General features: G+C 48.7%; 8 protein-coding genes across 8 annotated transcripts; 4 read left to right on the top strand and 4 right to left on the bottom strand.

The window, feature by feature from the left end:
* Nucleotides 1-517: 517 nt before the first annotated feature.
* On the top strand, nucleotides 518-5,442 carry VE01_06479 (uncharacterized protein; the record flags this gene model as incomplete). The annotated part of the gene is made up of 5 exons (XM_018275925.2): nucleotides 518-1,166; nucleotides 1,222-1,543; nucleotides 1,728-2,445; nucleotides 2,499-4,482; nucleotides 4,538-5,442. The coding sequence occupies 5 exons, from the start codon at nucleotides 518-520 to the stop codon at nucleotides 5,347-5,349; spliced, it is 4,485 nt and encodes a 1,494-aa protein (XP_018129458.1). The 3' UTR covers nucleotides 5,350-5,442.
* A 2,211-nt stretch (nucleotides 5,443-7,653) lies between these two features.
* Nucleotides 7,654-8,838, top strand: VE01_06478 (uncharacterized protein). Its single transcript, XM_018275924.2, has 3 exons — nucleotides 7,654-8,193; nucleotides 8,311-8,504; nucleotides 8,557-8,838. The coding sequence occupies exons 1-2, from the start codon at nucleotides 8,138-8,140 to the stop codon at nucleotides 8,480-8,482; spliced, it is 228 nt and encodes a 75-aa protein (XP_018129457.1). The 5' UTR covers nucleotides 7,654-8,137; the 3' UTR covers nucleotides 8,483-8,504; nucleotides 8,557-8,838.
* A 2,621-nt stretch (nucleotides 8,839-11,459) lies between these two features.
* On the top strand, nucleotides 11,460-12,882 carry VE01_06477 (uncharacterized protein). The gene has a single exon (XM_018275923.2). The coding sequence runs from the start codon at nucleotides 11,846-11,848 to the stop codon at nucleotides 12,851-12,853; it is 1,008 nt and encodes a 335-aa protein (XP_018129454.1). The 5' UTR covers nucleotides 11,460-11,845; the 3' UTR covers nucleotides 12,854-12,882.
* A 1,511-nt stretch (nucleotides 12,883-14,393) lies between these two features.
* Nucleotides 14,394-17,858, bottom strand: VE01_06476 (uncharacterized protein). Its single transcript, XM_059463802.1, has 6 exons — nucleotides 17,258-17,858; nucleotides 16,737-17,207; nucleotides 16,136-16,628; nucleotides 15,480-16,086; nucleotides 15,362-15,430; nucleotides 14,394-15,313 (listed from the first exon to the last, which is right to left on the bottom strand). The coding sequence occupies exons 1-6, from the start codon at nucleotides 17,487-17,489 to the stop codon at nucleotides 14,531-14,533; spliced, it is 2,655 nt and encodes an 884-aa protein (XP_059319622.1). The 5' UTR covers nucleotides 17,490-17,858; the 3' UTR covers nucleotides 14,394-14,530.
* Nucleotides 17,859-20,005, bottom strand: FPR4 (peptidylprolyl isomerase fpr4). Its single transcript, XM_018275921.2, has 3 exons — nucleotides 19,869-20,005; nucleotides 19,705-19,776; nucleotides 17,859-19,594 (listed from the first exon to the last, which is right to left on the bottom strand). The coding sequence occupies exons 1-3, from the start codon at nucleotides 19,884-19,886 to the stop codon at nucleotides 18,236-18,238; spliced, it is 1,449 nt and encodes a 482-aa protein (XP_018129456.1). The 5' UTR covers nucleotides 19,887-20,005; the 3' UTR covers nucleotides 17,859-18,235.
* A 476-nt stretch (nucleotides 20,006-20,481) lies between these two features.
* Nucleotides 20,482-24,470, bottom strand: REV1 (deoxycytidyl transferase). The gene has a single exon (XM_018275920.2). It carries the CDS (start codon nucleotides 24,290-24,292, stop codon nucleotides 20,618-20,620), a length of 3,675 nt encoding a protein of 1,224 aa, XP_018129455.2. The 5' UTR covers nucleotides 24,293-24,470; the 3' UTR covers nucleotides 20,482-20,617.
* Nucleotides 24,471-24,646: 176 nt separating this feature from the next.
* Nucleotides 24,647-26,470, bottom strand: VE01_06473 (uncharacterized protein). Its single transcript, XM_018275919.2, has 5 exons — nucleotides 26,403-26,470; nucleotides 25,927-26,338; nucleotides 25,750-25,875; nucleotides 25,598-25,695; nucleotides 24,647-25,546 (listed from the first exon to the last, which is right to left on the bottom strand). Exons 2-5 carry the CDS (start codon nucleotides 25,976-25,978, stop codon nucleotides 24,869-24,871), a joined length of 954 nt encoding a protein of 317 aa, XP_018129450.1. The 5' UTR covers nucleotides 25,979-26,338; nucleotides 26,403-26,470; the 3' UTR covers nucleotides 24,647-24,868.
* PHB2 (prohibitin subunit) lies at nucleotides 26,428-27,721 on the top strand. Its single transcript, XM_018275918.2, has 3 exons — nucleotides 26,428-26,731; nucleotides 26,813-27,168; nucleotides 27,224-27,721. Exons 1-3 carry the CDS (start codon nucleotides 26,494-26,496, stop codon nucleotides 27,551-27,553), a joined length of 924 nt encoding a protein of 307 aa, XP_018129497.1. The 5' UTR covers nucleotides 26,428-26,493; the 3' UTR covers nucleotides 27,554-27,721.
* Nucleotides 27,722-27,919: the final 198 nt, after the last annotated feature.

The raw sequence follows: 27,919 nt of genomic DNA, 5'->3' as shown, positions 1-27,919 counted from the left end.
CACGTTTAAAGCAAAAGGGCATGTGAAAAGTCTCCATACTGTACAGGATGGATCCCGAGGCCAATGTTCCACATACCACGGTAAAGTTTGAATTATGATGTAAGACTAGCGTCGGGATCATCAGGCACTCTAGTCGGGATCATCAGGAATAATTTACCCCTGAACCGGTGCTAATGCACATGGACAGACAGGAGGACGCGGTGACGCTGATGGTGCACCGCACTAGATCTAGCTCCCGGTCGGCATTCTCGTGCCTGCAGGTTGCAGTATGGCTACGATAACAGGTTTACCCACTCCCCCCCAAATCCCAGAAGCATGTGAGCACATGCATTCAAATGAGTAGTGCTAAAAACGTGACCTTGTTAATATTGCTTGAGCTGAGTGACGTCTACCATGCATCCGTCTGATTCTTTGCTGCATCTCATGACTTGCTATCTAGCAGCTTCGCTCGTCCGTTTGAACGTCTGCGTGCGTTGGCCTTCTCCTGCTCAGTAGAGTCCGCAGGTTTGACGCCAACATGATTTCTCCGGCGACATCGGTATTCGGCGATGCTTCGCAACGGACCGCGAGTGTGCCTGCTCAAAGCGATGGAAGGTGGCCATACAGCAGTCAAAGGTCTTCTATCGAGTTGATCGAAGACGAGTCCAGAAAAACTGGTGCAGAACAACAGACTCAACCCGATTATAACGTTCAGCAACTTGCAAAGAACATGCCGCGTTGTTCGTCTAATACTGGTCTTACTGTAGATGTCAACCTTTTCCAACCACCACAGAATAGCGCACTCGACCCAAACGGCTCGGCTTTCGAAGCCAGAGCCTGGACCAAAGCAGTTCTTGCCCTTCGGTCAAAACATCCTGGAAAGTACGCAGAGAGGACTCTTGGCGTCGCCTTCCGTGATCTCAATGCCTACGGCTTTGGAGTGCCTACAGGCTATCAGCAAACTGTAGGTAATGTCTGGCTAGGAGCTCTCGGTCTAGTACGTAAGCATCTTGGAACTGGAAAGAGAAAAATCGAGATTCTTAGAGGTCTCGATGGGATAGTAGAAGCCGGAGAGATGCTTGTTGTACTGGGTCCTCCCGGTTCTGGCTGTACGACATTTCTCAAAGCCATATCTGGCGAAACTCACGGCTTCACCGTTGATGAGAGGTCACACTTAAACTATCAAGGTGAACTCATCCGGCATTTTTAATTGCCAAGTCAGCTAACTCGCGATTTGTACAGGCATTAGTGCAAAGCAGATGCAAAACGAGTTCAGGGGCGAGGCCATATACACAGCTGAAAATGACGTCCACTTCCCAAAGCTTACAGTCGGGCAGACGCTCTATTTTGCTGCTAGAGCGCGTGCTCCCCGTGAAATCCCAGGTGGCGTTTCAAAAGATGTCTATGCCAAACACATGCGCGATGTTGTCATGGCCACCTTTGGAATCCTACATACTATGGATACCAACGTCGGAAATGACTTTGTTCGCGGTGTATCTGGCGGCGAACGCAAGCGCGTTACCATTGCGGAGGCGATTCTGTTGCAGGCTCCTCTACAATGCTGGTAAGTCTTCCTCAGACTCAGTATTGAACTCTATTCTTTCCAACCTTTTCAAATCTTGCCCATCTTGAATTTCCTTTGTCACTGTTTTGTCGCCAAGTTGCCAGACTACATCGATTTTACTTGCACAGTGCCTACAAGTTCAGCCGTATTGCTGTCCCTCTCCACAAAGCTTACGATTGATCAGGGATAATTCCACACGTGGTCTCGATGCAGCAAATGCTATTGAATTCGCCAAGACTCTTAGAATGAATACAGAACTCTTAGGCGCCACGGCCTGTGTTTCTATCTATCAGGCTTCCCAAACCACCTACGACTTATTTGACAAAGTCTTGCTCTTGTATGAAGGACGTCAAATTTTCTTCGGAAAGACCACCGAGGCTAAGCAATACTTCCTTGATATGGGCTTTGACTGTCCCGCTCGCCAAACAGACGCCGACTTTCTGACATCCATGACCAACCCACAAGAGCGTTTAGTTCGCGCAGGTTACGAACATGTCGTTCCACAAACCCCAGATAACTTTGCAGACCGGTGGTACAACAGCTCCAATTATTACCAACTGAAGCAAGATCTTGACGCACACGAAAAACGATTTGCCATAGGTGGCAAACATCTCGACGAGTTTGCTGCGTCCCGCAAGGCTCAGCAAGCAAGTAGTCAACGAAGGAAGTCACCATTCACCCTAGCCTACCTCGAGCAGATCAGCTTATGCTTGTGGCGCGGCTTCACCAGGCTGAGGGCTGATCCGTCCATAACGCTCGTGGCAGCTTTCTTCAATATTCTGATGGCCTTAGTAGTCTCATCTGTGTTTTATAATCTCCAGCCTACTACCGGGAGCTTCTTTCAGCGCGGTGCTCTACTGTTCTTTGCCGTTTTGCTAAACGCTTTTGCCTCAGCGCTCGAGGTAGGTGGACTTCAAGGCGTATTGAGCGGTCTTTCGCTAAGATTTATTATTAGATCATCGTTCTCTACGCCCAACGGCCCATCGTCGAAAAGCATGATAGATATGCACTGTATCACCCATCAGCCGAGGCGTTTGCAAGCATGATTACGGATCTTCCTTATAAAATCATTAACTCAATCTGCTTTAACCTCGTTCTTTACTTCATGGCTAACCTTAGGCGCGAACCAGGCTCCCTTTTCTTCTTTCTTCTTGTCTCGTTTATTGTCACGCTTGTTATGTCAATGATGTTTAGGACGATCGCTTCCGTGACTCGTACGTTGGAGCAGGCTCTGGCGCCTGCGGCACTTATAATTACTGCTCTTGTTATCTACGCTGGATTCGTAATCCCGACCACATATATGGTCGGCTGGGCAAGGTGGATTAATTTTATCAACCCTGTGGCTTACGGCTTTGAAGCTATCATGGCCAACGAATTTCATAACCGCAACTTCACTTGCAGCACCTATGTTCCATTTGGCGGCCTCTATGACGATGTGCCCGCGGTTAATAGGGCCTGCTCTGCTATTGGTTCTGTTGTTGGGCAGGCTACGGTTGATGGGGATGTTTATCTCGCCAGCGCTTTTGGCTACCATAACTCCCACAAGTGGCGAAACGTCAGCATTATGGCCGCTTTCCTCGTGTTCTTCCTCATCACCTACGTCTGGTCCGCAGAGACTGTGCGAGCAAAGAAGAGTCAAGGAGAAGTGCTCCTGTTCCAACGCCGGAAACTCGAACGAGAGATCGGTATGCAGCAACGCAGCGACACTGAAAGGGGCGAATCTGGCATCCCAATGCAAGCCATCATGGATCAACTCACCCCCAGGGAACAGTTGCATCTTCAGAAACAGACTGCAACCTTTCATTGGTCCGACATAACCTATGACATCAAGGCCAAAGGAGGAAGTCGTAGGTTATTGAACATGATAGACGGCTGGGTAAAGCCTGGAACACTTACGGCTCTGATGGGCGAATCCGGCGCTGGCAAAACTACACTACTCGATGTGCTTGCCTCACGAAAAACTGTTGGAGTAATCGGAGGCGATATGCTTGTTAATGATCTCGCCAAAGATGCAAGCTTTCAACGCAAAACTGGATACGTCCAGCAGCAAGATCTGCACCTACAGACGTCGACTGTCCGTGAAGCACTCACCTTCTCTGCCTTACTCCGCCAGCCTGCCTACATCAAACGAGCGGATCGACTGGCATATGTGGATGAGGTGATTGAACTTCTTGACATGCAGCCATTTGCAGATGCTGTTGTAGGTGTCCCCGGAGAAGGTCTCAATGTCGAACAACGGAAGCGCGTCACGATTGGCGTAGAGCTTGCTGCAAGGCCACAGCTTCTCCTTTTCCTCGATGAGCCAACGTCTGGCCTAGATTCCCAAACGTCCTGGTCGATCTGTGATCTCTTAGATAAGTTGACCAGGAATGGTCAGGCGATCTTGTGTACCATCCATCAACCCTCTGCGATATTATTTCAGCGTTTCGACCGCCTCTTGTTCCTCGCAAAGGGCGGAAACCCCGTATACTTTGGTCCCATCGGCAACAATGCCTCAATACTCACTGGCTACTTCGAGCAAAACGGCGCAGCACCTTGTGGTGTAACACAGAATCCAGCGGAATGGATGTTGGAAGTTATTGGCGCGGCTCCAGGTTCTTCAACCACCATCGACTGGCCGCACGTATGGCGTGCAAGCAAGGAATACCAAGACGTCAAAAGCGAGCTGGGGACGTTGCAGTGTCAACGGGATATCGATGATTCGAGTTCAGAAATAACCACCGACGCCAAACAGGCATTCGAGGAGTTTGCACAGCCATTCTTTATACAATCCTGTGAAGTAACAAAACGCATTTTCCAGCAAACTTGGCGAGATCCCGGCTATGTTTACAGCAAGCTTGCGTTGTGTCTGTTCTCTTCATTGTTCATTGGCTTCTCATTCTTCAAAGCGACTAACAGCCAGACTGGGTTACAAAACCAGATGTTTGGCATTTTCTTGCGTAAGTTCCTGTTACCCGAATTTCCTGAGCAGTATCAGCGCTGACTTGCTTGAAGTTGGCAGCATTCTGCCCAATCTCGTAGAGCAAACGCATCCTCGTTTTGTCACACAACGTGATCTGTACGAGGCGAGAGAACGGCCTTCGAAGTCTTATTCCTGGCAGTCGTTCATGCTTGCCAACATACTGGTAGAACTTATATGGTCGCTGCCTATGGCAGTAGTCATCTTCTTCTGCTGGTATTATCCGATGGGGCTTTATCGTAATGCCGAAGCAACTGACTCGGTCACCATACGAGGGTTCCAAATGTTCCTCTTCGTCCTCCAATTCATGATTTATGCGTCTACTTTCGGTAGCGCTACAATTGCTGGCGTTGGCTCGGCGGAGGTCGGAGGCGCGTTGACCAATGTCCTGTTCTCGCTCGCACTTGTATTTTGTGGTGTTCTAGCCACGAAGGACCAGTTACCAGGATTCTGGGTTTTCTTGTACCGACTATCGCCGTTAACCTACTTGGTAGCCGGCATGCTCACGACGGCGGTCGCAGACACGGATCTCGTGTGTGCAACAAACGAACTGCTGCGATTCGACGCCATTCCGGGACAGAACTGCTCCGTCTACCTTGCTCCGTACCTCAAAACCTTGGGCGGTTACCTCCAGCCTAGCACTGAAGGTTCTGCTCATTGCGAGTTTTGCCCTTTCGGCAACACCAACCAGTATCTTGCTCTGCTCGATATGCACTACGACCAAAGTTGGCGCAATTTCGGCATCTTGTGGGTGTTCATTCTGTTCAACGTCAGCTTCGCCTTCTTCGTATATTGGCTTGCCAGGGTACCAAAGAAGTGGAACCTGAAGGGCAAGGACAAACGATAGATGCACAGTTTTCGTAAAGTTATCGCGAAATCGTGCTGAAGTGCATACTGTTACAGAAGCGACCAAATGCGGAGGATAGTGCGGTGGCAGGAGGGAAGGAAGGAGGGAGGGAAGGGGCGGGGGCTGAAGCGAAGTAAGAAGCGAAGAAGGAGCGAGGGAAGAAGCGATGGCAGTAATGATGGAGGGAACACAGGAAAGAGCGAAGCACGGAGCTAATCATAGTAAAGTGGCCGGATAGGCTAACAGTGTGATAACCCATGGGCCTTCGGTGTGATAGCCAACAATGTGATGTTAACATAGAGAACGGTGACATTTCCTAACACCCGACTTCTCTAGGATTACCCTAAGCCGGACATTTCCTAGGCCACCCACGAGTATCTACAATCGCTAAAGCCTACGCCTTTTCTCAACATTTTTTCGTTGGGAGTAGAGGAAGTCTGCATTGGAGCCTTCGTCGACGCGGACGTGAAGGCCACCAATCTGCGACCTTCGGCCGGTTGTCATGCAACCTCAAAGGCGACGCTGGTGGGGCAGGTGACTCACCTTAGCCATAGCAAAAGTTCAGTATGTTTTTTTTTTTCAATGGGGGATGAGGCAACCAAATTCGTCTTCTGTATATATTGTTTTGCTTTCACCGCTTGTTCACTCAACAGTTTACCCCATGCAATAAATAGCTAGCTAAAGAATAAGGAGAAAAGAAAGGGGGCCAAAGGCCAGAGCTAAATGTATGTCGCTGAATATGGATTTTTTTAGTTGTGGTGGTGCTGAGTTGATATTAAATCCCACCGGGTTGCAGACGCGAAGTGAGAAAACTAACCGCCGTACCCCAAGAGAAAAGAAAGGGGCACGGAAATTTTCTGTAATAGGCATGAAAAAGATTTACAGACACAGCAATTAGTCCACTCAATTACTTCTCGTTGCACAGGCTTATTTAATAATCTACGACTTGAGAGGTACATTCTAAGTAGCAGTAGTGTCTTACAATGATCTTAAATCACAGTAAAGTGAAGGTCTCCCTACTAAGTCAAGCCTATAAGTGCCATTAACCATGTAGTCTACATATGAACAGACAAGAGAAATACCTCACAAAGACAAGCTGTTTAGGTACTTTACTAAATATAACTATAACCTGTAATGATTTGCTGCCGCCTAGAACCACGCCTACACCGGTCGCCCCTCTGGCGCCCGTGCCCACGGAAGGCGTAGAATAACACAGAAGAAATATTTTTGTGCATCATTTGATACCACATGCTGCATAATTGCATATGGTTTCTCACGTATTATGCAAAATTCAAACCTTCGGTAGCGTCGATACCAATGTTTGGTGCTGTGAATACCGATACGCCTTAAAATTAGATACATATGAAATTTAGCTATTATCTCTATGTATTTATAGTAGCCGAAAGAGATGGCCACTACTTTATCCATGATATGTGGAGCTTTGCTATTATGCAGAGGAGAATATTTCTCTGGGATAAAAGACGATGGGAAGTGGAGACGCACATTGACGCAATTGAGTTCTGAAATGCCATGCCCTTTTGATGGAGGCACGACAGATGAAGCATGTAGCTCGGATATCCGCCCTAGCAAAATCTCAGTATCAATGAATACAATCATCCCGGGTTCCTAACCGCCCTCCCCGGAGAGGTAGTCAGTCTCCTTTAACTCGTCTTTCTCGTGGAATCCTTAAGTCCCCTATACTACTGCATATGCAGCCAACGTTGTCATTCATGTGAGTAGAACGTGGAAACAAGCGCTATGTACTGATATACAACTATCGATCGTTTTGTGCTTCTTATATTCCACATCGGTGGCCTGAGACATCTAATACCCCTCATACTCACCGATGCGCCCCGCGTACAAGCTGACCTAGTTATAGTCCCCACTTACCGGATATTACAATGAGGGGTAAGACGAGTTCCCGTCAAAATTTCGCAGGCCAAGGAACCGATTTTCTTCAAGGGTATACAACCATGTCCAGATACAAGTGAGGCTGCGCATTGAAGCGCGTAAGACCTTCTATCGTTTTGCTCGTTACATGTCGGTATTCACGCGACGAGTGACAGCGTGTACTGTCATGCGAGAATAGGATACCAGATTGTTAAATCGCAAAAGGCGGTATAACTTTGGCCACCCCGCCCGAGTTACTCTTATAAGATATGCCCACATAGAGCTCCACCCTTCCTAATGTTGCCGCGGGGTTCGCATCACGAAGTATATTTGATGGACTCCACTCGAGGGGTTCATTCGATGGTTTCATTCGGCAGGTTCATTCGACAGGTTCATGCCAAGGCTGGACGCTCTATGAAAACCACAATCGAGACAAGGGTTAATCAAGCAAGTAACCGTGCTGGTCTTACTCGGCCATACTCCTTGAACAAAATCATTGGCAGTGATTACACGTCGATAACGCGCTGACCCGTAAGTTACGAGTACGCCGTGTCGATAGTTGGAGCACATTGGAGCACACCGTCTCATAATTTGTGACGATACGGGCTCGAATTCGGATGAGGCTTTCAACCGACTCATCATCGGCGCTAATTTACTTTGACATTATTGGCTTGAGAGTGGAAATAGTGGGCAATACCCAGGAGAGTATCTCTTAGATAAGATTTCAGAAGGTTGAGATGAAAGAGAGAAAAAACGTCGACAGTATGGGGCGGATATAAAGTCCCTCTTTCCCCCCGTCTCTTGATCATGGACTAGTCAACTCAAACACATTTCGGTGGGAGACTTCGTTAGTCGACAGACATTTGCACAATAGAAGTTGTGTTTCTCGCAAGCTACAATGTCTTCCGCGACGACGACGGGTGCAGTGCATGGAGGCGACTCGCAATATATCAGGTAACACCTCGCTCTGCTCATCTATCCTACCCTTCACAAGTGTCCTATCATACAAAACAAGATTCGTTGAATCTCTAATAATGTCAGATTCATAGCAACTAACGTCTGCTTGGCTAGTGCGGAACCATATATCAGCATAACGGCCTACGGAATCATGGTAGCCAACACCAAAACGACCAAGGACGAACAGTTGGAAATGCGCGAAGCCGAGCTACAGAAGTGGCTTTCTTCGCCAGACCAACCCTACACTACTCTCCGGAATAAGAAGCCTCGCAGAGATAAGAAATGATGTGCTCGACAACACAGACGAGGTGAGGGGCAGAATAACCACTGCACTGAAGATAACGCTGACATATCGCATAGAGGGTAGGCAGAGAACGACACATCGAACAATCAACTTGTTTCTGAAGTCGAACAATCGTGAAATGTCAGCACAGCGTTGCCGGCATAAATTCAATTCTATATGACGCTGCTTAGCAGCACAAGTTCGACTTTGGATCTTTTCGATTCTCGGGAATGTGTGTGGCGAGATACTGTCCAGCCCAATCCGATATAAATATGGATGAAGCGAGCACAACGCCAACAGCACAACGCCAACAATATCTTTAATATTTTGGGGGAGGCTTTTTATGCCTCAGATAGAAGTTAATATTCCATAAATAAAATAATTGCAATGATATATAACGGATAATGAATGATGTGAGGCACAACTACGAAATGACACAAAACATCAGGGTCACCACGGCTCCCCAGAATCCTTTCCACAGGAATCATTCGTTTGAAGACTGTATGTCACACCATATTTCGATGCTCCCGTAGATAAATATTCCTTGTTCCCAATGGCCCGGTACGCGCTGTAGGACTAGATGGGGCGAATATGGCGTTTTCAAAAGTATCACAGAACAAACGGGTATGCTGCAGCCTCCCCAAAACCGGCAGTGTCTTCAGTAACCTTGCTTGTGGTAGCCCTAGCCCTGAGTCAATGGGAGCCTGGCATGACCGTGCGTTTGGGGGGCTGCTCTGAGCAGTGACCGTAGGGCGGTCATCGAGCCGCAACCGAAACAGGCGATGTGCGTTTTGGGCCACCATTATTGGTTTTTTGCCATCTTAATTGCCCCACATCACTCTCGGTGAGAGATCCAAAAGTCGTATCCTCATTTCCGGAGTCTGCGGGTTTGTATGTGGCCATCAGGGTGGCAAAAAGCTATCGACAGTGATGGAGCTGAGGTCGCTTAGAAAGTGATACCGCGGATTGGGACTAGCCTGTTCGGCGAGGTGGTGCTAAAGTGACGGATCAGACCGCACTTAGTGCGGCATTCGCGATGTAGCATCCCGCCACAGTGGTATGCCAGCGCATTTTAGCGATGTGGAGCCCCGCAGATGACAATGAAGCAACAACGACTCGCTCATCTCACGAACCTCCATGCAGTCCGCCGAGCAGGAATCCCAGCTGCTGGGTTGGCGCACGACAAGTTCTTCACTGGCTCGTGGGGGCGGCTAATAACCGCGTGCATGGCAGTTGTGTACCATCCGACACACGATCTGTCTCACCACCACGCCTGGAAAGCGAGATAATTCAAAAAGGGGGCGGTGTCATCTCAGGAGATTGAACCTGCGAAGGTGACGTGCAGAGATTTTATTCCCGTCGCAGATTATGGTGTCAATAACAACAGCGCCAGCACCAGAGTATGCGCTGGAGCCGCGTAGGAGCCGCGTAGTTAAACCCCATTGGCCCACTCAGCCCACAAAATATAGGCAAGGCCCTCAGTCTCGACCCCTCTGCCCCGCAACACTGCTCGAGTACGTAGTAGATCTAAGGCTGGGCAACAGATCTGCCAAAGACCTCCAGGACAAATCTTACTTTCCTACACTACAGCCCTGGTAAAACAAAACATAAAAAACACGACACGCACCATATGCATATGCAGTCCAGTGTCAAGAAAGTATCCCTATCCTACCTGTCCTGCATGGGTGTGCAAGAGCTGGTGTACGCGCTGCCCGTTTCCCGCCTCAAACACGTTACACGCATCCACAACTCGAAATTGAAACTGACTCGTCCATTTAAACGGGGAATATCATAACACGCAGCTATTAAGGATGGGACGTTGCGGAAGTGTCCACAAATTCGTAGTTGGGGTGGCCACGTCCTTCACCCGTCGCGAACATTTTGGGAACGATGAGTCTAGGGAAGGTGAAAAATAAAATTGCCTCTGCACATTTTGGCAACAATGGCCCTAGGGTGGGGAGCAGATTTGGTCTCCCCTACCCCTGCACGATTTAAAAAGGCTGACCGCTGGGGCGGGGAAGTCAATTTGGTCCGCTCCCCTGGACGATCTTAAGAGGCTGACTGATGATGAGGAGGCAAAAAAGTCTCATGCAAGGCGGCACCACAATGTGTGATCCTCGCAGGTTTGCAGATTTTATATGCACAGATCTACCGGGGAAGTAGGATGGAGAAGCCGGCCTCTCAGCCTCGTAATTCCGGAGCGCCGGTTACCAACCAAATCGACGAATTTACTAGGTGAAACATTTACTTATGCGAGTAGCCATGGAAGAGGAGTTACTAGTGAACGGCTGGAAGGAGTGGCGTGCTGTCAGCTTGGCTGCCGCCGGGAACTTTTCCGGGCGGTTTTCTAATCTAGGCTCCAGAGACTGTTCGCCCGTCCATCCAAGACACATTCACCGCCTACAACATTTACACACGTATCTAATTCATAAGCATGGGCAAGAAAGGGTGGCGTGTCGTTGGCCCGGCTCTTCCCCGAGTCTATTCCGTGCATTTTTTACACCTCATCTCGGCTTCGGTGCCGGCCCCATCAACGCATCCAAGACATATCAGCCGCACTCCCAATCACGGATCGGGACAAGACGCATGGTGTGCCGATGACTGCTAGCCGACGCGGTACGGCTCGGGTTCTTGATTTCCAATTCCCACTTTTTTCTCTCATCCACCTCCATACACACCCATCCGAAAACACACTCGTAGAGTGAGAGTGTTCAACCATTTGTCGCATCGACAAAATATAAATAGTTCATTGCCATGACGACTTATACTGCGGGATTTATTTTAACTAGAGACAAATACGAAATACGATACCATGCACGATATCGTGGCACTTATTTAAACCTTTTACATTGGAACAAATATGTTTTGTTACTTGATTTAGAGGGTATGTCGTCATAGTGCCAGGGTCCAAGTACCCCGCGGCATTTATTGGTGGGGCATTCCCGCTTCCCGCCAAGGTCCCCAACGAGAAGTGAGAATGCTTCATCACGATTGGATAAATGCTTAGCACTGTCCCCTACTTACTTAATACACGTTCATGGACCAGTCTGGCTGTTTTTGTCGAGGGTCTACTGCGAAGATCGGCATTTTGACTTGATTCAATGACCAACTGGGGGTAGGTAGGGATGCACAATGATGGCATCTAGAACAAGGCACTTGTGTGGCAATTATGCCATCATGAATATAGCGTCTCAGCAGTATGCAAGAGTTGCTTAGTTCATATATCACTGAAGATCCAATTTCACTTTCATTTCTATAAACAAACACCAAAAGTCCGCACATATCACTCACTCAGACCTACTCTCCACTGTACCCACCTCACGTACTCCATCATCAACTCAAGCCAGCCCAGAGAACTACCCACGCATGGCTGAACTCATCGGATTCGGTCTCTCGGCCTCAGACAAACTAATCGACAAACACTTCGACAAGCTCCCCGACAAACTCATCTCACCCATGGGGAAAGACATCCCCTACATCACCGAAAAACTACACACCCAAACCGGGACAAATACCGAACATAACCCCCACCGCCGCTTTCGATCCCCAGACTCAGATTCGGACTCGCCCTACCACTCCGCTGACGCCCATACCCGCCGCTCCCAGCGCGACGACCGCAGATCGAAGCACGAAGACACGAGAGGTGGAGATAACCACGCAGAGAGATCGAGACGTCAGCGCGACGCGGGTATGAGGGAAGACTCATCCCCAAAACCGAGACATGTGCGCGTTTCCTCTCCGCCTCCCCAGCGGCCGGGGTTCATGACAAGGAGGAGCCAGTCACAGCGTGCGCCGCGAAGGGCGTCAAGGCGTGGAGACGATAGGCGCGGGAGTAGGGACAGGAGAGGAAGCCGGAGCAGGAGCAGCTCCTCGGAAGGCATCGCTGAGCGCTTCATGGATGACCCAGTAGCGAGAGGTGCGATGGGTGTAGCCGTGGGAGGTGTTCTGGCAAAGCAGGCAGTGAAGGCCGGGGATAAATGGAAGGATAGGGGGAAGGGAAAGGGACAGCACAAAGGGAAGGGTCATACGGATGATGAGATACTTGTGACTCTTGCTGGGATGGCTTTGGGAGGTGTCGGGTTGCTGTTTGCTGGGGACAAGTATAAGGAGAAGAAGCAAAGAGAAGAGAGGGAAGAGAGACATTCGAGGGAGAAGGCAAGACGAGAGAGAGTGGAAGTGAGGAAGGAAGAAAAAGAGAGGGGGAGGAATACACGAAATTGGGTTGAGATTAGTAGGGATGGGGAGGTGGAGAGGTATATGCGGGAGGAGAAGATAGCAGAGGAGGGTCGTGGCGGGGGTTTTTACGATAGGAGGGATACATATGATGACGTGTGGAGAAGATATGGATATGATGATAGAAGACGGGAAAGATGATTCTTGCAGCTAATATAATTGAAGATCCGGTTACTTGTGGCAATTTTACGACGATGATAATATGCAATAGCCCGCCAAGGAAAAATATCATTTCTTCCCACCGTCAAACGGGGCTAAGCTTATGACCGCAGCGCCTATACTGGGGGAACTAATGTCCCAAGCAGAGCCAACCTTGTCGCGTAGATTGCCTAGACCTTGGGGACTTTGAAGCTGTGCTGCGAGAATGACGGGGAGAAGAGCGATGGGCGAGGCGAGTTAGAGTTGCATGATTAAGATCTAAATTGTTGGACTAGAATAAAGGATGGTTGGCAATAAAGCTTACGCTAGTGGTCAGGGTGTTGTAAGAATAGGATGGTAATAGTTGACAGGGTTTGGTTGTTAAAGTTGTTTGGCAGAGTGTATAGGCGATGTATGGTTTTTAGTAGACTTCTGTAGTGCCTTTATACATAATCCAGATCCTCAAACAGCGCCTCAGTTAATTACAAATCAATGACCGTTAAGTTTAATTTTTTTGCCCTCTCTACGATAGCCAGCACCTTGTTCCACTATTCTAAAGCAGGTATCCGAAGAGTAAATATTGTTTAATGTGTCTTAGTTTCAGCTAGCTACACTATAGGAAGATCGTAGTGATAGTTGACGAGGTTTAATAGTAGTAGCGGTCTTAGCGATTATGTTGAAGGAGATTGTGAGTTGTGAGTTGGGCAAGTGTAGTCTGTTGACGAGAGTTCGATGGTGTGTGCATGGGTTTATGTCGTGCATTTGTACACAATCTATATGTCATACAAACCTTCATTGAACAGTGCTTCGCTCATCTATAAATCAACGATCTTCAAGGTTCTCTCCTTTTGCGCTCTCTATGGTAGAGTAGCTAGCACTTCTGCGCCACTTTCTCAAACAAGTCAGCCTAACAGTAGATATCACACAATGTTGTAGCATGTCTCAGCTACAGCTGTATAACAAGCTCCACTACAATAACCGTGGCATCGTTCGGTAGGTCACCAACTAGGCTGTCCGCAGTGGGTCCTTGGGGGCTTATGATAGGTGCTTCGATTATGACAGGAGGAGGAGAGCGATCGAGGCTGAGTTTCATTGTGCTGTAATATGGTTGTCAGTCTAAAATAGGGTAGGAGATAGTAGACCTACATTAGCAGTTGAAGTTATTTTAGGAAGAAGATAATAATGCTAGACCGGGGTTTAATTGTGGTGGTGATTTGGGCGAGTGTAGGTTTGCTGTAATTTTATTCACAGTCTATTTGTCACACAACCCCAGGCTAAATGGTCCTTCTCTCGTCCAAAAGCAATTATCATCAAGACTCTTGATTTTGTTCTTTCTGTGGTTGGAAAGTTGGCGATTTTGTTTCACTTGCTTGTAAGTCTAAGGGTAGAATGTCTCAGGCCAGCTGCAGTGCCGTAAGACACATCAAGGGCACATCATTGACATTATATTACTGCATTAAGTCGCGTCGAAGCCTTCGCTGACATTTATTGGATGTCCACAAACGCCACTCTACCAACGATATTTCCGCCTGACTATGGGTTTCAGACAATGGTAATCGTATTCTATAACTACTTTTCCTAAAACACAAAACCCGACTGGCTTGCTATCAATTTCATTGAGACCTCTTCCGCAGACTCTCACCAGAGGCCAACCTTGACAAGTTTTCCCTCTTTTTGACTCTAGTTGACGCTCAATCTTCCTCTCATCCATACCTTGGCCTTCCCCTTTGCGGCTCCCAATCCGTTGCGTCCCATTCCGCCACCAGTGCCTTTCTTCTCGCTGAGATCCCTCAGACTATTCTTCTGAATCCTTCTCCAGCTGTATCCCAGGAAAGCGCCTCTCTTTCTACATTCCAGAACTCGTTGCCTGTACTCTCCGTCTCTGAGCAATCTATCCCTGGGCCTCTTCTTCTCTTTTCGACCATATGCACGCACGAAGCCTCGAAGATACTCTTTCTGCTCCTCGCCCATCACAAATCCTTCGATTTCTCGCTCGATTCGACGGAGTTTGGTGGAGTCGTAAGCACTACCCACGTATCCTCGTGCTAAAATTTGAATTTCGCGATTGAAACATCGAAGTGCAGCGTCAAGCTCGTCGTCCGTGGGTGGAGTAAGATTCACGGCATCGTCAACGCTGGTGCTAAAGTCGGAAATAGGCTCTTCTTCATCAAAGTAGTGGGTGTCATCAATGGATTTGATAGCTGGCACAAAGGGCGGGGTCATAATGTGAATACGGTCCCAAAGGATATCTTTAAACCAACGGTGTGACTTAATATCTTCTGCGTCATCAGGGTAAACGTAGCGGCCAGCATAGTCACGATTGTTTGACGAAACCAAGTCTCTCGCCTTATATCGTCGAGAGCAAAGGCGTTCCCCCTTCTCTTGAATCATTCGTTTGATCAGATCCTGACATCGGCTGCTGACAGCGGGTTTGCTTGGGAATGAAAATGTGGTCCGATGACTCTGTTTCATATTAGGTCTCTGTCATCAACCTGCGGAGGAATGGCTTACAAGAATATTTAGTTTTGTTTGAGCCCTTCCGCCTTCATCGGCAAGAAACGGAGTGTGGCCATAGAGACACTGTGTGTGTGTTAGATTCGGTGTGGTTGTACGTAACAGCTCACCTCACCTCGTAAAGAATGACAGCAACGCTCCACCAGTCACATCTGGCATCGTAAAGCTCACCCCGGACTACTTCGGGTGCCATATATTGGCTTGTTCCAACAACACTGCGGGCAAGTGTTCGGTTACCATTCCGATTTCGCCAATTAAGAATCCCCTCGTCAGAGCCGGAAGACTTCTTCTCGTGTTTATCTTTGCCGCCCATAACAACATGAGCAAGCTGCATGGCGACTGCAACTGTCCGGCTATCCTTTTTATCGATGGAATCCCCTTCGACGTTGATACCGAGCTTGGTGAGCAAAGAGTACCTATGGTTATTATAAAAAGACTGGTCATGGGACCAATGCCCATCGAATGCTAGACCAAAGTCTGAAATTTTCAGGTGTCCAGAAGCAGAAATCAAGAAGTTGTCTGGCTTGATATCACGGTGAATCCACCGGAGTGTATGAGCCTCTTCGATGCAAAGTATCATTTCGGCAATATACCATTTGGTTACTGCCTCAGAAAGAATGTTGTCACGGATCAAGAGCCCCAAAAAGTCTCCACCCGGCATGTAATCCATAATGAGGTAAAGGTTATTCGCATCTTGGAAGCTGGCAATGAGCGGTACAACCCTGTATACCATTAGATCGGTGCACGTTATTAAACTGGAAGGGAAATCACCATCTTGACCCCTCTGAAGCAACCAGAAAGTCCCGCTCGGCACGAAGATGCCCCTCTTGGCTGTTCCGTAGCATATCAGATTTCCGAATGACTTTCATGGCGTAAACTTCTTTTTTCTTGGGCTCGAAGAAGCTGAACGGGCTGAAGACATCATCTTTTTCACGGACAAGACGAACAACTCCAAAGCTTCCTTTGCCAAGCACTTTCACAATTTCATACTGCGAAACCATCGGATCCGTTCCCTTCTGCTTGCGAAAGTGGTTCCTGGACTTCATTACACGGATCTCGCGAAGGTAGTTAGTCTCACTGCGAAGCCAGTCCCGGCGATGTTCAACCATTTCAGCGTGGGTCATATGTGCTGAATTCTCGTAAAGTACGCCCTCAAACTCTCTGAGACGTAGTGATCGAGGACTTGGGCCGCTTGCAAGTAATCCGTTGTAATGAGTTTCGAAGAATATCTTTGCCGCAGCAGCCTTTTCGACGGTGATGACGGCTATATTTTATGTTAGAGTAATCCGAGATATTGTGCAATCAAGCTGCAATCTGAAAGTCCACAGTGCATACATAGCCGAATCAAAAATTAAACTGGAATAAGGCTTACTTGGAACAGGAACCGGGGCAATTATAACCTCTTGCGCCACCTCTGAAATAGGCATCAAGCTGTTATTAACAATCGTCTCTTCCGCCACCTGTTGTTTTGTTACTGCCGCCTTCTTGTTTTCGGTATTTGACGAATGCCCCGATAGCATCTTTCCAGCGGAGAACTTGGAATCTAGACTCGTCATGCCCGTAGAATTCGTCCTGGCTGGGGCAGACTGCTTGCCAGCGCTATTTCCGCTTGCCTCTCCACTTGTCGAAGGCGAGACTTCCGGTGTAAGCTCCAACACCCCTTTTTCAAGTGAGAGACTAGGCCGGCTCTTGGGCGAGCGAATGACAACGGTGGGTGGTTGCACGGAGGGACGCATATTGTTGAATGACATCGAGACCTTCTTAACCAGTTCTCTCGCGAGTTCCACATTGCCTACCTGCGGGGATATAGGAGATGAGGATTCAAGATTGCTCGCACTCGAGGCTATATTCGTCAGATTGAGATGAAAAATCTTGGGGGTGGGCAAGTCTTGCCTGAAAGAGGGCTGTTCACGGAAGGACTCGTGGGACTCTTACCACTGTTTGTCAGGGAGCGTAGGACGGAGAGGATTTTCGAACCATGGCGACGGATTTTCGACGGTCGTGGAGTACTGTCCTTGCTGGGGGATATAAGGGTATTCGATCGGCGATCTAGAGGTTCTTCGGCTTCGTCTTCATAAATCTTGAAGTCACCAGGACTATCGCCCTGGCTGCGAATTCGCTTCATGCCTGGAGCTGGAGAACGCAATAGGCTATGAACACTGGAGTACAGATGTAATAAAGAATGTATGTCTTGGTTAAGATATCTGCCATAAAATGGCGCCCATCTTGATTCAAAGCGAAGGCATGGAACGCAAACTTGAGGTCGACGTTGCTGTCGCTCATATCACCGGATGCGCCTTCCTTCTTGACAACTTGACCACGCCAGGCACTTGCCACCACGGGCAAGCTAGACAACCACAGTGGATACCAAAAAAGCAGTCGGCGTTGATAATAGTCGCTTACACATACATACATCTTGGAATACACAGCCTCACATACGCAGCTCGAAACCAACAGTAACTCATGCACCTCAACATCATCTGGTACCATCCATAGTTAACGACAACTTCAATTCAATTTAGATGCTCTACGTATTGGAAATTGAGCAAAATTCTGTAAAAAAGCAAAGATGATTTTTGGATAAAAACGCCATATTATGCACAAACCCCATCATCCCATGAGCATATCCCCCACATCCACAAAGTCTATAAAGACCTGGGCCATAACCACTGCTCAGGTCGGGGACAGATGCAAAATACACCACACCGACTAGGTGTCGGAACTAAAAAGAAAATTTGCCCTTGGAACACGTTGCACCAGCGCCATTATCGAGTTTTACATTAGTGGCAAGAGATCCAATTACTTGAGATCATCTCTGAAACGGCGTGTGGTCGATCAACTGTCCACGGCCGCCTTTTGAAGTGCGGTCGTCTACTTGATCTCCAACATCTTGACGTCAAAGACGAGAGTGCTGTTGGCCGGGATGCCTGGGAGCGACTTGGATCCGTATGCCAAGTTTGCGGGGACGGTGAGACGACGCTCACCACCAACCTGCATACCGGCAATACCGAAGTCCCAGCCCTGGATGACCTCTCCAGCACCGAGCTTGAAGCTGAATGGCTTGCCTTTCTTGTTGGCATCGAAGACCTTGCCATCAGTGAGCTTTCCGATGTAGCGCATGCCGACACGGTCGCCCTTCTTGGCAGCTGGTCCGGAACCAATCTTCTTGTCGTCAACCTTGACACCCTTGACGGTCCTGACGCCGAGCTCGGCCTTTCCCTTGGCAGCAGGCTTTGGGGCCTCGGATCCAGTTGGGCCTAGCTCAAGGTTCTTTGAGAATTGGACCTTCTTGGCGTCCTTGTCGGTGGCAGCGGCCTCGGAAGCGATAGCCTCACCCTTGTTGTTCTTGAGCTTCTTTTGCTGCTTCTTGCTCAGCTTCTCGCCGTTGGTGCTGGTCTTCTCCATGATCTCATCGAGAGTCTCAGCTGGCTCCTCAGCGGCGCGCTTGTTCTTTCCTTTCTTGTCAGCCTTGGTGACAAGCGCGGGGACCTCCTCATCGTCCTCAAGCTCGAGGACGCGGGGGTCGTCAAGAGTGTCCAACTCATCGCTCTCCTCATCATCGTCAAGGAGCTCATCCTCATCGGGGGACAGGTCGTAGTCCTCATCATCCTCGTCATCCTCATCCTCGGAGTCGTAGACACGGTGGTGGTGGTTGTGTCCCTCATCCTCATCAGCAATGAGGTAGTTTCCGGTAAGGTGGATGGAGTGGGTTCCGGTGACCTTGAAGAAAACACGCTCATCCTCTCCAATGGTGATGTCGATAGCCTGCTGGAAGTTCTTCTCTGCGTCTAATGTGCAGATAACAAACTCCTCAATCTCCATATCCTCCTCATCATCCTCATCGGAATTCTCCTCATCATCATCCTCAGCAGCGGCCTTGGCCTTACCCTTCACCTTCTTGGGCTCATCCTCCATATCCTCATCGGAATCGTCCTTGTCAATCGAGGCCAAAAGCTCCTCAAGGGCAGCCTGCTTGCGGGCCTTCTTCGACTTGGCAGGGTCGCTGGGTCCAGCCTCCTCATCCTCCTCCGACTCATCCTCCTCTGAGTCCGGTCCGGAAAGCAGAGCACGCATGTATTCATCATCGTCATCACCCTCCGAATCATCCTCATCATCCATGGGGCCAATCGGCTCGCGGATCAGCTTGAGAGTTGCGCGCGCAACGCTGCCCTTGGGTGCCTCTGGGTCAATTGGTGCGCTTGGGTCAATCGCAGCCATGGTAATGCGGAACTGTGAATGGATAGTTAGTTTTGCGGCCATAGGTATAGGGAAGCTATGGGCGTGGCTTGAACAGAGTACAAGCAAACGGCGCATAGCTTGTTTTTTGGATATCAACTTACAGTTGCTGGGAAGTCTGGGACCGCGGGGATGATCTCATCGCCACATGGCACCTCAAGGCCGTAGAAGGCAACCTAGAAGTAAAAATCAGTCTCTCTTCGCCGAAACCAAAGATCAACCCCAAAAGTCTTGGAATGTTGATCTTGAGACAATGGGGAATACGCACTGGAGTAAGGGAAGGCATTTTGTGAAACGGAAAGTTGAAGTAGGGTGGTGGGTGGTTGAAGAATTGAAGTCTATCACAAAAATAGAACTTTGAGAGGTTACGGGGGAGAGTAGAGGTGAGTGAAGGAAGAGGAAAGGTGGAAGGGTCTTAACGAGCCTCGAAAACTTTCTGGAAACAATTTTTGAGAGGCTCCGGCGCTAAGATAGCCTTATCTGCCTGGTAACCAGGCAACGGTCATGTGATTATCCACAATTGCCCCGCAGAGTCTGGATTGTAAATTTTTGAACCAAAGTTGAAAGTATCATTTTTGCCATCAAAGAAAATTATCTTCCCTTCGTATTTGCTATATTTTCTCGTCTATAAGACACTATTTAACGTCAACATTGACAAAGCCACCAAAGTGAACACAGCCGATATCAGACACGGTGATATTGGATCATAAGATGACGGTCTGTAGGAGCTTGGGGACAACATGGAAATGACTTAAAGCAAGCTAGATCGTGGAGAAACGGGTCCGTTAATGTTTATAATAGTATAATGAAAATAATTGCGTAATGAAGTGTGTTCACCATGGTAACCTGCCACGACAACATTTTCTCAATTATAGAATTCTATGGAAGCTGAAACCCACATATTTAATTCGGCATAAATTTATATAACAGAGAACTGGAGAAAAAATATACACTAGGGTAATGCGGATGAAAATATTTTTTTAACTGGGTATCATAATCTGTAGCAAAAGTTAAAGTCTAAAAGTTGAAGTCAATGCTCCCAACTCCACGTTCCGAAACGGCCTGTTGGATGTGCTCCTTTATCCCATCCAATGCGTCCCTCCATCCCTTCTCTCCTATTTCCGTCTGGAACCCATCACCGCCAGAATCATAGATTAGCCATACCATCCACTTTACGACAGACACGGCTTTTGCCATGTCCTTCTCATCAAGCACCACCCGTCTCAAGTACCGCTCCATGGCCTTGACATCGTCCTCATGCGGGCCCTCGTTTCTGAACTCAGTGTACCACTGACTGATAGTCTGCCGTAGATCAGGTAGTACTGATATGTCTGCAGTAGTAAACGTTGGCTTCGGAGGCCGTGGAGGTAGTTGTAATTTGCGCTGGCCCTGAGGGAGCTCTGGTGGTCTCTTCTTGGTTTTGCTCGGTGCGACAAGACCAGACCGGGTGGCAAGGCGAACTCGCTTGTGCTCTGCAATTATCTCATCGCGCATGTCTTCCGGAATCGCAGCCAGAAAATCTGGATCAATGGCATCTGCATCGTTGGCGATATCGCCAGGCCGTGTGCTTGATTCGGCTTTGCGGCCAGTGAAAAAATTGGATTGAACTAGTGATGAGTTTGAGTTGCTCTTGCTATGTCGACTCTTTACAGATAAGCTTGTATGCTTTTTGGTCGGAGTCGTTGGCTTCTTGAGTAAATTTGACTTTCCTGTCTTGCGTGGTGACAGAGAAGCGACCCTTTGTTGAGGCAGGTTGCCACGAATGGACCCATATGAAGCTAAAACCTCAGCTTTAACATCTTCAGGTAGTGATTCAAAGACTTCTGGATCTAACTGAGATGGAAGAGGTGCAGCTGGAGGAACTAAGTTGGCCGACGGAGAGTTTGGCTCTGGTGTTGGTGCCTTGGATCGTGACTCCGAAGCTGCCCTTGATAAATTGCTCCACGGAGAAGCCAGCGAGGGTGTAGTAACCTTACTCTGAGCCAGTAGTCTTGATCGAATATCCAAAGGTAACTCAGCCAAGACGGCTGGGTCAACCTGTGTAGGAAGAATAAACTGGGTACCAGTCAAGTTAAGAGGCTTCACCGCACTTGGATCGGCAGCATTTGCCCTCGTAATTGCTGCAGCTGGATGGACTGGTGTTGCTCTTGGCTTAAGTGGGCTGTCAGGGTCGATGTCTTCGATATCTGCATAAGGTCGATTAGGTGTTGGTTTAGACTTTCGAGGTGTTTCTGGATCATCTATCGGATCTAAAATCTCATGGCGCGGTGGCCTCGGGACCGGAGGTTTGGGGAATGAGAGCGTTTTTTGGCTACCATCAGGTCGACCACCCACTGAATGCTTTATCGGTTCTAGCTTCGTCATCTGAACACCAAGTCCTCTCAGCTCCCCAGGAGAAAACCCAAAAGTACGGAGAAGTGAGATTGCTTCCTTTGCGAGTATTTCAACTGCATTTGTGGCAACACCTAAACTGACACTCTTGTTGAAAACATCGCATTTGCCGTGACCTAGGTGCTTTGCAGGATCCAAAGGAGAATCTGCCGACTTCCTCATAATCTTCACCGTGAGTTGTCGCCCTTTAACTGCCTCAATCATGAGCCGTTTATGTAATTCTCCACAGAGGTTCTTCACGAACTCCTCCGCTTCCGGCTGATTTATGAACCGAATTCCCCAGTTGACCTCCGCTGAGACAGATTTTCGAGTAATTAGTTCCCCAACCTCAGTGTGGTCTATTCCGCGTGAATAATCCCATATCTTTTCACCTGTCTTGGGTCCCAAAACGGTCATAAGCCTGTCTTTCGTAGAATTCCTCACGTCTTTGACAAACTTGATACCGATTTCCTCGAGCTTGCCACCAATGCTGTGAGCCACACCAGGTAGATTTTGAACAGTAAGCTCGCCAATAAAATCCAGAACTTCCTCTGGCTTGATCTGATACTGACCCGCTGGTTTTGCCTTGCGAAGCGCAACCTTAGCAAGTAGGATGTTGGACCCAATACCGACAGATACGGCGCAACCTGTAGCATCTTTGATCTTATTGCGTACCGATTGGCCGATTTCATCCGCCTTCTTCTGCTCCAGTCGTATGGATTCCTCACTCCCGCCAAGACCACCAAACTCGCCGGCAGTAAGGCACAGGGACGAAATGTCGATTAAAGCCTCATCAATGCTTACACTTTGAACCACTCCCCCTATGCTAAGAATAGCGTCGTAGAATTTCTTACTCGCATCTTCGTAGGCTGGGAAGTCGTACGGTAAAACCTTGATATCTGGACATAACTTCTGTGCTTGCTTCATCCACATGCCATTTTTGACGCCGAAATCTCGCGCAGGGTAATTGCAACTTGCAATTTCAGATCCACTACCACTGCCATGCGCCACAACTGCTGGTTTGTCGACATATTCTGGGGCAGCCAGAAGAGACACCGCACAGAAAAAGCTATCGAAATCCACGTGCATCACATATCGTCGAGAAACGGGTTTCCGTTTCAGCCTATTCTTTTGGGAAAGTGTTTGTTCAGAGGCCATCTGTTGAAATTTAGATTTGAGTTCAGCTTTCCATGTTGATAGATGATGAAGCCTTGATTCCGAGTAGAACTGCTTTAAGAAATCAGGATTTGCGGTAGACGACTGTCTGATTTTCGGGTCAGCTAATAGCAGGGCGTTGTGTTCTTCTGCTGTGACCGGCTTCTCTCCTTTACTGGCCAAAGTAGTCTCGACAGAGTGTGATCTCTTGCGGCCTTGAGGAGAGGACAAGGCAGTGGTGGATTCGCGAACTTCAGTGGTTTCATCATATACTTGCTCCATCGCATCGACGGAGGGAGATTGTTTCGCTGATTCCATCTTTGTGGATTCTGAAGTCACAACGTTATAATCTGCAGCATTTAGAGCATCCTCCAATGAAGACGTAAGATCAAAGCTCTCTGTGTTTGATAACTTGAGTTCATTATCGGGCTCATCTGTGATTTCGTCATCGTTGGGTTTGGTGTGAGCAAGACGTTGTGAGTGATGATGGGAACCCTGTGAATGTGTATATGTCGTCTTGCCATCACTTGTCCGCCTCGTACTTTTAACATCCAATACCTCCTCCTCATCGTCAATCTCATCCGCAATATTCTGAACTTGGCTGTTATACCAGCTAGTCTTCATTTGGTCCATATAACCCTTCTGTCTGGCTTCCACTTTATTCACAACCCTCCCCTTTTCAAACCCCAACGTCTTTTGGCCTACCCCTTCATCCAGGACTTTATAACTCTGCCATGGTAGCACCTTGCCATTCGCCACACTATCCACTATCCACGCTGGCTTAACGATCCTGTAATTCCGAAACTCAATCGCCTTCTTCGGCGTCAAGTTCGCCGCAATAATATGCGTCGCTGACGTCTTTCCATCAAGATACTGCACGAAGCCGCCTCCGTGAGTGACGATCAATTTGTGCAAATCGTTCAGCGAAGGCTGCGTATATCCATTGACATGGGCCACTATGCCTCTGAAGATTGGTGGCTTATCTGGAGATTGCGCCCTGAGGTCCGCATCAAGATTTTGAAGCTTGATCTTCTTGCGACGAAAGTACTCGGAAAATCCACCGAAATCAGAGCCTGTGTATTCCTCGCCTTCTTCGGTGTTGAAGGTATGCTCTGCGATGCGTTTATGCGTCGCCTTGGAGTTCTTCTCCAGCCTGGAACCCATCATGGGCCTACGAAATCCTCAGATCATCGCTTTGGTTATTGGGTGAGTTACTTTGTTTCTGTTCATATTCCACTGCGCATGTGAGATAATTTGAACAACGTTCTTAAGTGGGATAAGTCCTGTCGCCACCTTGAAGTTGTTCGGAAGACGCGCCGGAAACACGCAGTCACATGACTGATTACGTCACATGAAATTACTGTCCAAACACAAGGGAAGAGGATTGAGTGTCCGTCGTCTCCTTCCCACGGTATTATAGAAGTTGATTTTACCTGGCTGTTCATGATATTGGGCAAGGAAAGTAGTGGTAGATTCTAATTACGTGAATTATTTTGTTGGTTTGCGAATCACGAGTATGAACGAGCTATTATGCCAAAACACCAACTGAAGCTGAACCATGATATCTTTCATATAGTTACATGAAGAGGTAATAAATCTGTAATATTTACCCCAATGAGTAACAGACAACGCTGATATCTTCCCAACCCACCCATACATCCAACGCCCCAGACCATGCCCTGTTCCAATTGCCCAACGCCATGAACATTTGCCTTCATTCAACCCAGCTTTGCACTATAAAAACTACCTAGGCATGAACTGAGCCCTCAATGCCAACAGCTGGTTTCTCTCTGCAGGCGCTAACTGATCGATCAACTCCTGCGGCATGCTTAGAACTTGCTGGATTAAAGCATCAGCATCTGGCTGCGCAGCTGCTGCTGGTGCTTGTGGTTGGTAGCTTTGTTGTGGTGGTGGTGGGTATGGCATGCCATGAGTAGGCGGAGTGCCCATTTGCCCTGGGCCAGGGTATCCACTTGGTGGCGCATATCCTGGGCCTGAAGCAGATGGGTACTGCCCCTGAGGTGGTGGCGCCTGAGTTGGAGCCGCGCCGGCTGTTTGTGGAGGTGGTCCTGCAGCGTCCACTACAGAGGCAAGAGAATCGGTACTGACGAGACCCATGAGAAGCAGGGCCTGGAATATCGCGTAGGAGAGTTGAGGGGCCTGGCGGAGGAGTTCAATAGCTTTGCCTTGGTCTGTTGTGACGAGAGACTTCATCTGGGAAAGTACATCTAGAAGTTGCGACGGTGGAAGTGTATTGAGCGTGCGGGATATCGAGTCTGGGCAGGTGAGTCCCGGAGGAAGGTCAATGCCTTGTGGCAGAGGAGGTAAAGTGCTTGCGCCGTTCGGAGGAGCCATGCCAGGAGGGGGAACAGGCACTCCGTTCAGTGGGAGAGGTGGGTGTTGGTAGCCAGTGGGCGCAGACTGTTATAACGATCAGTATGCGATTCAGATATGATTCAAATAAAGCCTTACTGTCTCGTCTTCGGCGCCATCGTTGGAAAAGTCGACTCGGAGCTTGCGGTTCATAATTTCGTAGTCATTGAGGTTTCGCACTGCTGAGGCTGCAGAGTCTGGTGGATCGGGCGTCAGTACTTGCTCATCTTCTGAGAGAACATGCGACCTACCTGAATCTGGGTATTCTGCGAATCCGAAGCCTTTGGGACGACCAGTTTCGCGATCATACACCAGTCTGAAATTAACAACTTTGCCCGCGCTACTGAATATGTCTATTATCTGCTCTTCTGTGAGGCCTATTTGTCGTCTTAGCAGATGCGATTCACAAGGCGCAAATGTAGCCATACCGTATGGAATGTTGCCCACGAATACCGACTTCGACGGGGGCTTCGTTGACATGGTGATGGTTTAGGTAAAGGACCTCTGCAAGTGCTGTCGTTTGTTTCTGGGATGCGACTTTTTGATAAAACTGAGGCCACAGGAATCGCACAGCCTTTAGTCAAATACAACGGCCAATTCAATGCCTTGGAGGAAGTTGATCTTCACGTTCACCTCATGCGCAAAGGTTGGAGGAGACGGGACGAGATGGAGTATATCTGCAATAACTCTCACTATATGAAGACTTTCGCCTTTACAGATCCCAAGTAATATCTTAGTCCCAGCTTCAAATGTGATGAAAAGAGTAAAGAGATTGAGTATGTCCGTTCGTTGTTCCACAACAATACACAAAGACCTGGTTTCGTTGCTCTGTAGCCGTAACTTTTGTGGTGGTTAGCTTAGATTCCGAGATGTAAAAGTACGCTAGTACGTATCGGGAGAGTACCGTCGACATCTCGAACAATTCTCCAGCAACGCTCAACCACATCCAGTGTCCGGTCACCAATTTCCCACAACACCTTCTCCAATACGCAACTATGTCGCTTCCTCCAAATGCCCGCGATGCTTGGTCGCAGCTCACCAAGATGGCGCAGAATGCGCAAAAGAAGGGCGGAGCCCCCGGCCCCAAAGGTGCAGGAGCTGGACTCGGACTTCTGGTCCTGTTAGGAGGTGGAGCTATGCTGGCAAACAATGCGCTTTTCAACGTCGACGGTGGTCATCGTGCTATCAAGTACACGAGAATGGGCGGTGTGAAGCAGGAGATCTACGCTGAAGGTCAGTGGTCCATCCGGCGATGCCTATGAAGCTATTGGGATTGAGTATCCGAGCACGCGCTGACTTTCCGGTTCTGCATAGGCACACACATTAAGATCCCATGGTTCGAGACTCCCATAGATTTCGACGTCCGCGCGAAGCCACGGAATATCGGCTCTCTTACGGGCACCAAGGATCTTCAAATGGTCAACATCACCTGCCGTGTGCTTTCCAGGCCAAGAGTCGAGGCCCTTCCCCAGATCTACCGAACATTAGGCACCGATTACGACGAGAGAGTTCTCCCATCTATCGTCAACGAGGTGTTGAAGAGTGTCGTGGCACAGTTCAACGCGTCGCAGCTGATTACCCAGCGTGAGAACGTTGCCCGTCTCGTCAGAGAGAACTTGTCCATCAGAGCCGCCAAGTTCAACATCATGCTTGATGATGTCTCCCTCACTGTATGTCATACTCTTCCCTACCTTAGCTTCTTGTTCTTGTACTGATGAAACCTAGCACCTCGCCTTCTCTCCCGAGTTCACTGCCGCCGTCGAGGCCAAGCAGGTCGCCCAACAAGAAGCCCAGCGTGCTGCCTTCGTTGTCGACAAGGCCCGCCAAGAGAAGCAGGCCATGGTTGTCCGCGCCCAGGGTGAGGCTCGTTCCGCAGAGCTGATTGGTGATGCCATCAAGAAGAGCCGCTCGTACGTCGACCTGAAGAGAATCGAGAACGCACGCGCGATCGCTACGATCCTACAAGAGGCTGGTGGCAAGAACAAGGTGTACCTGGATTCCGAGGGATTGGGACTGAATGTTACTGAGAGCTACGAGGATAAGACGAAGAAGTAATGTGAGAGCGGAAGGGAAATCTCCACTGTATTCTGAGCGCTTGCTGTATAAATATCAAAATGTATAAGACTTGTCAGTTGGTCAAAAAGCCGCTCTATTTATAATCGACTATTATCTGTTCATATTCGTCTGAAGGTCGGCCGTTGGGTTACGTTCGTGGAAGCGTGCTTTGGCAGCGTGCTCACTCCGCCTCCTTCTCCGCAATCCAACGTCCATTCACCATTGTGCCAAGTAGAGAGTGCTATCCCTCCTCCATGCAATGCATCTTAGTTACCACCACGAAGAGCAAGGACCAGATGCAATGTTGCGCCGCCTTCTAGGTTGTATTCAGTAGCCGTCTTGTCGTCAACCCTATGTCATTACATT

This window comes from Pseudogymnoascus verrucosus (assembly GCF_001662655.1).
Source record: "Pseudogymnoascus verrucosus strain UAMH 10579 unplaced genomic scaffold scaffold_28, whole genome shotgun sequence".
Lineage (NCBI taxonomy): Eukaryota > Fungi > Ascomycota > Leotiomycetes > Thelebolales > Thelebolaceae > Pseudogymnoascus > Pseudogymnoascus verrucosus.
This window is presented reverse-complemented; position numbering and strand designations above follow the sequence as displayed.